Raw genomic sequence first — 10,761 nt, forward strand, 5'->3', positions numbered from 1 at the left:
TGAATTGTTTCATCAAATGGGTCATTCATGTAATGCAGGACCGGTTATGCTCTGTAATTAATTGAAAAAAAGATATATGCTTGTGTTGTAATTTCAGAATCTATCTATCTATCTATCTATCTATCTATCTATCTATCTATCTATCTATCTATATATCTATCTATCTATCTATCTATCTATCTATCTATCTATCTATCTATCTGTATTTCTGTATCTATCTATCTGTTTCTGGGAGTAAGACTACAGGGGAATTAAAGTCCCAGATCTGTGTAATAAATCCAACTTTATATGTTATATATAAAAAGGCGAAAAAAAAATACACGGAATACCAATTTGTCAGAAGTGGCAAAACATTTACATAAGCCAAATTATTTTTATTTTTATCAAATCATTTATTTAAGATGTACTACTATGTTTACTACAGGGTGGGTGAAAAGTAACCAGGAAATATTTAATGGCTATAGAACTTGTAGTGTCAATAATTATAATAATTAAGTAGTAATTGATGTAGTTTAATTAAATTGAATACTAATTTAATTAATATTGTTTTCGTAAATCTGTATCAGAAATATAGACTTTATTACCAATTTTTAATGCCTAGTTTTAAAAGTGTTAAAAGAATACTTTCCTATATGTTGTATAATAAATAAGGACATGACGTGGATATGAAAATGTAGGCTAATGCTTAATAGGAATTGCTCAACCAAATAAATATAATTGCATAAACAATAAATAGTTTAATAGACAATGTGTTTTATTTTCAAACATTAAACCACACCCGTGGTATCCGCCTATTTGTAAAGAACACGTGAACGCGCCTCGCGTGGCAGTGCGAGTGATGTATCCATGAAGTCGTTACTACAAAGATGGCGGATTTCCTGCCCTCCCGGACTGCTATAGTTTGTCTGCCTAATTGTATTCGTTCCAGTGGCGAAATTGAGCAAATTAGAAAGTCTAAGGAGATCGATAAAGGCCTGTCTCGAGAGAAGACTTATGTGAAGAAACTGGTGAAGATCTTGCTGTTAGGAGCAGGCGAAAGTGGCAAGTCAACTTTCCTCAAACAAATGCGCATAATTCATGGGCAGGACTTCGATCAGCAGGCCAAAGAAGAGTTCCGGGCTACAATCTACAGCAATGTTCTCAAAGGTAACACGCCAGCTATTTGAAATCGAAAGAGACAAGATCATTATTTAAAAGGGACACTCAATTAAATCTCAGTTGTATTGTAGCAGCAGGTGGAAGTGTTTTATCGACTTCTTTCGCGTAACTTGCGCAAACTTTCGATTGCTCACCCAGCCCATAGACGACGCGAAGGCCAGTTCTTTTAAATGTTGGGTTTGTTGAAAACCGCGTACACGCGTTCAAATAAACTATATGGACTTAGAAAACGAACACGACAATTTTCAAAAACGTTTAAACTTGTAGCCTATGTTCAAATATCACAGAAAACTTTCTGTAAACTTGGCGCCCCTAGAGAAAGTACAGAAAGTACAGCGCCTACTTTGGTCTGCGTTAACGTTAGTCATCTGGATGTGTGCTTGTTTTATGACAGTATTCTGATATATGTATCTCAACTGGTTCTTTACTTCTTACAAAACGGATAAGAAAAGAAAAAAATTGAGGCTACAGAATTTTGGAAGGAAAAGTAAGTAATTATTTTGATTAACCTGTTTAATTGTGCTTAGGTTTCATCTCCTGCACCCATTTTCTGACAAAATGCTTATTTTTCCATAATAATATTTAACACCATTCAATACAAACGTTTATTAATGTGTATTTTAAGATATTCACAAACATTAATGAATGAATTAATAAAAGGATTATGTTTAAGTGATTAAGTCAGTCAATCTTTTTTTCAATGACATTTCTATCTACTTAAATTAGCTACTTAAAGTTAAGGAAAATTAACGCTTAAACAATTTCATTACCATTTGACCTTGTCGACCTCATAAAAATGGGAAATATAAAAAAGTTTAATTTTCATAAGTTTGATCGTGTTGACAAAAAAGGGACTGTATGGACTGAGAATGCTTTTTTTTTTTTTTTTTTTTTAAAGAACATCATGTCAGCAGCCTCAAATACATTTTTATACTATATATTTTTGTAGTAATCTGATTAATGCAATTTGTCAATTTAGGTATCAGAGTGCTTGTGGATGCCCGTGAGAAGCTGCACATCCCTTGGGGAGATCCTGAAAATCAGGTTCACGGGGAAACAGTGATGTCCTTTGACACCCGCTCATCCATGATGGCCAAAGGAATGGTGGAGACCAAAGTCTTTCTGAACTACCTGCCCTCCATCCGTGCCCTTTGGCAAGACAGTGGCATTCAGAATGCCTATGACAGGCGGAGAGAGTTTCAGCTGGTAAATATAAAATAGTGAATGATTATTTCATATTTGTTATTGATTATTGTGCGTTGGTCAACCTGAGTTGTTCTTAGGCCCTGTGAAGTAAAGTTTTGGATACAGAATCCACTCAATCTTTTTCAAAGGATTCGTGTTATTGTGGGGGCTGTGAACTTGAAGGAATGTTGATCTGTTGTTAAACAGCTTGGTTTTATGAATCATGGCAGATAAGCACTGTGTACTTGCATAATTACTTCTATCAAGCTTTTGCACCAAAGAATTATTCATTGGTGTAATGCTGTCTTGTATTTTTCATACATTAGGAGTAGAATTAAGTAGCCATTTTTTGTTATTGTTTGACTGATTACACTCAGAAAATCATGTTCGTTGTGAGCATAGCATGGACAATGTTTGAAACCTGAGAGTAATGCACAGGTATGAGTTGAACACAAATGAAGTGTCTTTTTACTCCTGACAAAGAGGGCGTTCTGTCTGTGCATGAGTGTATAGTTTGCATTTCAGTTATGAAGATAAGATCATTCACGTTCAGGGGTAGAACCCTTGTGACTGAGATTAGGATTTAGCTCAAATTTTCAAACTAAAATCTCTATTGTTGTACAATTTGTGATTGGCACATGTTGATCCGTATTTATTTAGTGATAAACATTCATTTATAGTGAGTGACCAAGTCACCTTCTCTACTAAAGGCAGATTTGCATACCCCACAAAGCAAGCCAATGTTGCAGAGCCTCATTTTCCTGATTTTTGTGTTAGGTAACCTGCTTATGAATAAGGCCAGTGTAACCTGGTATAGTAGGGTCTGCTTTGGACTAGCAAATCAGGTGGAAAATATCGTATGGTTATATTGTGTGTGTGTTGGACAGGATTGTATAGAGTAACAGAAAATGGATATAGTAAGACATATTCAAAGTTGCAGCCTTTGCAGCACAGATTACATGTTGGAGACCTAATTATGATTGTGTGTCCTTTTTTGTCTTTTTAGGGTGAATCTGTGAAGTATTTCCTGGACAATGTGGATAAACTTGGACAATTGGTAAAAAATAGCATTTTATAAATGTTAATATATTCTTCAGTACTGGTATCTAGAGCACAAGGTAGTTAGTTTTATACCTGTATGTACATGATACAATTTAATGATTGAAAATAAGATCTACACAGAATTGTGGAAATGAAATGAAACCTAAAATTCACAGGAAAAGATATGATTTTTTTTTGCTATCCATTAGGAATTCTATTGGTAGAGGTTTAGGTGTACGCTGAGATTAGTTTGGACGAAATATTGTTTTTTTTCTCGTACTAATATATTACGTTGTACTATTATCATTAATACAGGTTAGTGGTGGGCCACATTACTCAAAGTTTTATCACAATGTGCAATTTAGCTTCATAACTATATATTACGATGTTATTTTTGCTTGATAAAAGTTTGATATCAAAGTTCTAAATACCAGTGACTGAAATGTCATAATTGACGACATATTTTAATATCACAGCAATAACCAATTCTAGCCTAACATAACTGAAAATTTCTCAAACGTACTAATGACAAGTAAACAGCCATTAATAAAATAAGAACAAAAACTAATTACAAACAGTAGGTCAAATATACATATTGTGCAGGTAGGTCTATCAGAGGTAAGAAATACTGTGAAAAATGAAAGTAATCAAATGTAAAAAAAAATAAACGCTGCATAATCTTTATGGTAGGGGTGCTCTTGACTAAATTTTTTTTGGTCGACCAGTAGTCGTTAATTTTAAGCACTAGCCGACTAGGGGCAGCCGTGGCCTAATGGTTAGAGAGTCGGACTTGTAACCCAAAGTTTGCGGGATCGAGTCTCAGGTCCAGCAGGGATTGTAGGTGGGGGGCAGCGCTCTCTCCACCCTCAATACCACGACTGAGGTGAGTCCCTTGAGCAAGGCACCGAACCCCCAACTGTTCCCCGGGCGCCGCAGCAATGGCTGCCCACTGCTCCAGGTGTGTGTGTGTGCACTTGGATGGGTTAAATGCAGAGCACAAATTCCTAGTATGGGTCACCATACTTGGCCTCACATCACCTCCTTTCCTCTTTTCCTTTAGTTGTACGTTTATTAGTTAACCATATAACCCATAATTACGCCCACATAGCCTAATAAGCCTAAAAAGCTTGCCACAGTGCACCGGTAGATATAATAATTATTAATGTGTCAGGGAAAAACAGCAAGGAGACTACATTAACGTTTGAATTATTTGTTGATAAACTAGTGCTTTCTTGTGTTTTCGTCTTAAGAGATAAAGTCGGCGACACTAACGATCACTAACGGCAGTACTGATCTGTCTATATGCATGTTTCATACGAATTACATAATCGGAAATATGTTTGTTTCATTTGAATTGGTTCATTTAAAAGTAGGCATTTCACTCTCTATAGATATATTTTGCAGGTCTGTAAGGAGTTGCGAAGTTTCGCACTCAAGTTCACAGAGACTGAGATGGCAGAAAGTGTATACTGTTTACTTGAATTATTTTACAAAATCACAATGTTTTGTTGTTATTCTGAGTGCACACAAATAAACTTAAAGTCTTTACAGATTCGAAAGATGTATTACTCTTATCTTTATCATCAAGAATGAGCAAGTGACCGCACTGACGCCTCCATCTCTAATGGAGTGAGCGCACTACTATTTAGGGGTGGGAGAAAAAATAGATTCTCCGATGCATCGCAATTTTCTCTTCAACGATTCTGAATCGATTCCTAATATTTCAGAATAGATTCTGAGCTTGTTTTTTTCCCGCATATGGCACGTGTGCGCGCTAGTGACGCTACAAAAATCGTCAGAACACCGGCTTCATTGCACAGAATTTGCACTGTTAGACACATGCGCACTGCTTGACATTGTGTGCTTCCACCCGCTGTGTTTTACTTAAGTTATGCTTTCATTTCTGCCGTCTGGAACGCAGTACTATTAGATGCACGAAACTCGTGCACTGACAGACTTTCACGTGCGCTTTGTGTTTGTTCGTCCTAAAGCTCGATTGCGGATGCGGTTAAATGCTCTTGCATTTTCGAATAGTTTTAAATGAAACTGTACATACAGCCAGTTATGTTTTCAGAGCAGGACAAAACATTTGATATATCGAAATAGATCTGTGCATCAGTGGCGTTCCGTCCATATTCACGTGTTAATTAATATAAACATGCTTATAAGTTGATCCCTTATTTGAGATGGAATCTTCCGTGCAAGCAGATTCTCCGCATCTTTCTCGACTCCTCAGAATTGATGCGCGTTCTCTGTTTTGCTGGCATGCGCATGATTTCATTGGCAGGGTAAGCTGTCCAAGAGGCGCTCTCCCAAGCGGAAAAACGCGCTGTTGCTGCCAGATCCTGATTGCCGAAAATCATATTGTGTTTGATGCACAACTTACTCGACTAAATCAAAAAAAAAAAAAAACACCCTAACTGTATATTATCATAATTTCTCAACAATTCAAAATTTGAAAGTCCACTGAAAAGAAAATAGCCTATATAAAATGTCTATATTTTTTTTTTAATAATAATATACAGGAAAAAGAGAAAATATTAAAATATGATTTCGTCTCTGATTTTATTGGTTTCTAAATAATCTAAAGATATTATTTTTGGTATTATTGGTGGTTTTAGTACTCAGTATACCTGGTACAAAAAAGTCACTGCTCGCCATTGCTGTTCATTAGTTTGAATGCAGCATGTTAAAGCTGCCTGTCTATGATTTCATCAGTAATAATAAAATGGCAGTAATGCTGAGGAAAAAAGAAAAACTATTGTCTGTAAACTTTCAGATACCTAAAGAACACTTATTTTAAATAAGTAATTGTTTTAAAAAGTACCTTGCTTATATAATTAAAAAAAAAAAGTAAAATTGGCACAAAATAAATTTGATATAAAACGTATATGAAAATGTAGCCATGTGCAGTACTATTGAAAGCTGAGAATGTGAGCATCGTGATATTTAGTTGATAATGAAAACAGTTATTAAATTGAATCTTGAAACCAGTGAAGATTGACACAGAGATTTCAACTATAAACAAAAAGCATAGAAAATTGAAAATTGTAAAGTTGTATTTGCACAGCAGAAGAATTAATTGGGGACAAAATGTAGATCAAGAATCGTTTTGGAATCAGATCGTGACTCCCAGAATCGGAATCGGATCGGATCATGAAGTGCCTAAAGATTCCCACCCCTACTACTATTCAGCTTTCACGCTCCATATTTTTCTAGTTTAACATTAGATTGAGTTGCCATGTCATGTAGCTACTACATACATCTTTTAGAAGAAAAGACATATTTGAGGTTAATAAATGATAGATGAGTATTTGGATGTCCTGCCCGATTTACTATATTACCACGTCCGTGACAGACATGCGTGACTTTGCCACTTCCTGTTTTTCTTTTTCCTTTCTTTTTTGTTTGATTTAACATTAATGACACAGACAGCAGCAGGTATATTAGCCTGCGGTCACTTAAGACTGGATTGATCAATTATATTGACATTGATTTCCCTCAACTATTTGTAAACACTTAAAGGGAGCCCTGGGTGTTAAGACTTGTAGGGCTTAAAATAATGTAAAGTATGAATCTTACTGAAATATGTAGTAAAAAATCCATAAAAGATTTACGTTATTTAACATTTAATACATATTTTTGCTATTTCAGTAGGGCTGCACAATTAATCGCATGCGATATCCAATGCGCATCTAGTCAGTAAAGTTGGTCCTGTAATAAGTAGTAAATCTCCATCACGTGTGTGTTTCAGATAGAGCAGTGCTTAGTATACAGAGCTGTTGTTTACTGAAGAGCTGCGCAAAACCACGCAGATGAAATCCTCAAGCTTGTGCGCTGCTTGTCAGTGAACAACGGCTCTGCGCACTAAGCGCTGCTCTGTCTGAAACACACGTGATGGCGATTTACTACTCATTACAGGACCGGCTTTACTGACTAGATGCGCATTGGATATTGCAATGCATTAATCGTGCAGCCCTGTTTTTCAGTGACATCAAATGGTTATACTCGTCAGCTACCTGATGCTATTTTTACCACAGCAAGTCTTGGAAAATAAAATACTGATACGATGACCACAGCTACTGAAAGAGCTTACAGGTGGCGATGGATAATAGTGTAGGCTTAAACCAAATGCCGTACCATCAGCCCCCTCCAAAAAAGGAGTCTAAACGCCCTCAGATATTGAGTGAAATCAGCACTGAGAAACTCCTTCAGTGGCTGCGGCGTCATAAGTATCAGCATGTTTGCCTCCTGTCAGGATGGCATCTAGCATTTCTTGTCTCTTCCATTTGTAAGCTCTTTCAGTAGCTGTTGTCTAATAAAAGCCTCAAAGGCATCAGGGGTAAAGAGGAGAGAACAAAGACGCTGGTCTTTAGAAAGTTTTATTCGTCCATAGGCATCTTCCCACTCTTTTCTCCTCTTCTTGTCCCTAGGAAAGCAGTGAAGATTTACGTTGCTTTATTTGTTGCCCTTCAACTGAAAATCACAACCAAAAGCCAAAAAATATGGCATTGTATCAGTATCATTATTTTCCAAGTTGTGTTGCAGTAAAAATAGCAACAGGTAGCCATGTTACGTCATCAAAATAACGGCACCCCCCCATAGTCCAAAATATGTATAAAACATTGTGGAATTTCATTATGGGAGAAAATCTTTCATGGGTTTTCCACTACATATTTCATTAAGAGGACATTAATTTACATTATGATAAGCCATACAAGTCTTAATTCTTAGGGTTCCCTTTAGGACAAAAAAGGCAAAGAAGGACATTTAAATTTAAAACTATGGATTTGACTATTTAAGCACCATAACATGCAAAAGAGAACTCAATTTGGTACTCGCTTGATGAGAAATTGTGTCTGGGTAATCACAGAAATGTCACTCAGACAGCATATGAATTCCAAATTGAGGTCTCATTTGTGGCTTAGTGGGGTTTGAACAGTTTAAAATAGCTTGAACATTTAAACTGAAAATGGAAGTGGGTTTATTCACTGGTTTATTGTGTCTATGAGTATTATTGTTCTATGCACATCTATATACAGGTACAAAATTTTTATAAATGTGTCGGGGTCTGTCTGATTTTAGTTTCTTTTTAATCTTCAGGACTACTTGCCCACCCAAAAGGATATACTGCTGGCTCGAAAACCCACCAAGGGTATCCACGAATACAACTTTGAAATCAAGTCGGTTCCTTTCAAGATGGTGGATGTGGGAGGCCAGCGGTCAGAGCGCAAGCGATGGTTCGAGTGCTTCGACTCTGTGACCTCCATCCTCTTCCTAGTCTCATCCAGCGAATACGATCAGGTGCTCATGGAGGATCGACAAACCAACAGGCTCACAGAGTCGCTGAATATCTTCGAGACTATCGTCAACAACCGCGTCTTCGCCAACGTCTCAATCATTCTCTTCCTCAATAAGACAGACTTACTGGAAGAAAAAGTTAACAATGTGAACATCAAGGACTACTTCCCCGAGTTCACAGGGGATCCCCATAATCTGCAGGATGTGCAGAAGTTCCTGGTCGATTGCTTTCGTAACAAGCGTCGCGAACAGCAGCAGAAGCCTCTTTACCATCACTTCACCACCGCCATTAACACAGAGAACATTCGTCTTGTCTTCCGCGATGTTAAAGACACCATCTTGCACGACAACCTTAAACAGCTTATGTTACAATGAAAGGCGCCGATTGGCCTTTTAAGAACATTCCATTTTAATTAGGTTTTTACTTTATTTAATACAAAGTACAAGTGGTTCAATACATATTGTGGTTGAAGAAAAATAGGGGATAATCATGCAACTTATTTTTTTTTTTGCATATCAATACAGTATATATATATATATATATATATTTAAAGAATTTGATATAAAAGCAACCTTTTTAAGCTGCTTGTAGCCATATCAAATATGCCAAGGAATGGTCCTCAGTTATTCACCAAAATGCTGTAATTCTGATCGTTTACTGTTTATGAGCGCATATTTTCGTATAATGGAACCGTTAACACTCCTGTAACCCGTCGGCTTAACACCTGGTTTTGGTAAAGCTTTTCAAAAAGAAAGTGTGAGAACTCAGGGCTTTAAATATTTAATTCAAAGAGCTCTTCTGCTTCACTCAGCAGTCTGGTTATGGCCCCAGTGTCTGTTTTTTGAAAGTAGAACATGGTTTCACTGCCTTTATCTTCCCACACTCAAAATAACTTTTTGTTGCACTTGGATCATGACAATAAAGTAGTACAATTATGGTACTTTTGTATAAAGTACTTGCTTGTCATATTTCATATGTAAAGGGAAAGTGTCTTTGTTTGCCGTTCAAGCCTGTACAGAATGTATCTCTGTACAATTTCTTTTTGCTCTGACATTTCCCCCCTCCTTAAGTTGTATATTTCACACACTAATATGCAATACCATACATTTGTTGCATGTATTCTAGAAGCCCTGAAATTCAATACTGATTTTTTTTTTTTTTTTTTTTTTAATGAATTCACTTTAGAAACAGAAGGTGGCCTTACGTTTTTGCTCCTGTGTAGGTTAAAGTGGACAGCTTTAGCTCAGGGTTTTATAAAATGACTGTTAAAGCAGTCCAGGTTTATTTCTGTGTATTGGTTTCTACAGGCCAAGCAAAGTCACCTTTGCCTTAAATGTCTGTAGCTCAATCAAAGACAAATTGAAACGTGTTGATGGAGAGACTAAGTCTTAATGTAATCTTAATGAAAACAAGCACTGTAATCTGACTGTTGGTAGTAAATTGATATTAACTGATTGCCTGAATTAAGGTGTTTATGTATAGAATCTGTAAAAAATTGTTGCTTTTACAATGCTGTCTGTCTTTGTTATGGCCATAATCACTTGCTTTTGTATAGTGTGTTTTCTTATTGTTTTTGTTGATCACATTTGTGTAATTCTGTTTATTAAATCTGATTATTTTATCAGCATGGTTGTGTTATTTCTTTTACTGCTGTCTTCTCATTTCAGTAAAGAAAAATGAGAATATTTTGCCTCAGCCTCCCACTAATAAAACAACCAATAAAGATGCGTTTTAGATGGCTTTCAAATACAGTTGTCAACGTTTGAAGTGGATCAAAAAAGTGAACCAAAATTGTCCTAAGACAAGAATGGGTATTGCTTTGGTTTTAGGACAGCTTTGATGAAAGGTTTTGACCCACTTCAAATGTTGACTACTGTAGTTTGTAACATTTATGCGTTGAATGAAATATTACAAATTATAAACACACTCAGGTCCAGTAGCGACCTTTTTGACTGTTGTTTATGTCTGTAGGTAAAAGAAACAAAACAGATGACTACTTATTGTTTAAAAAAAAATAAAAGTACTGTCTGGGACTTTACGTTTGAAAACCACAATGGCAGCCAATGTACATACCG

At 36.2% G+C, this 10,761-nt stretch overlaps 1 protein-coding gene across 1 annotated transcript; it reads left to right on the forward strand.

Annotated features, from left to right (window-relative positions):
• Nucleotides 1-846: 846 nt before the first annotated feature.
• Nucleotides 847-10,307, forward strand: gna13a (guanine nucleotide binding protein (G protein), alpha 13a). Its single transcript, XM_073828190.1, has 4 exons — nt 847-1,146; nt 2,138-2,364; nt 3,350-3,400; nt 8,488-10,307. Exons 1-4 carry the CDS (start codon nt 867-869, stop codon nt 9,058-9,060), a joined length of 1,131 nt encoding a protein of 376 aa, XP_073684291.1. The 5' UTR covers nt 847-866; the 3' UTR covers nt 9,061-10,307.
• The last annotated feature ends 454 nt before the right edge of the window (nt 10,308-10,761 follow it).

This window comes from Garra rufa, chromosome 22 (assembly GCF_049309525.1).
Source record: "Garra rufa chromosome 22, GarRuf1.0, whole genome shotgun sequence".
Lineage (NCBI taxonomy): Eukaryota > Metazoa > Chordata > Actinopteri > Cypriniformes > Cyprinidae > Garra > Garra rufa.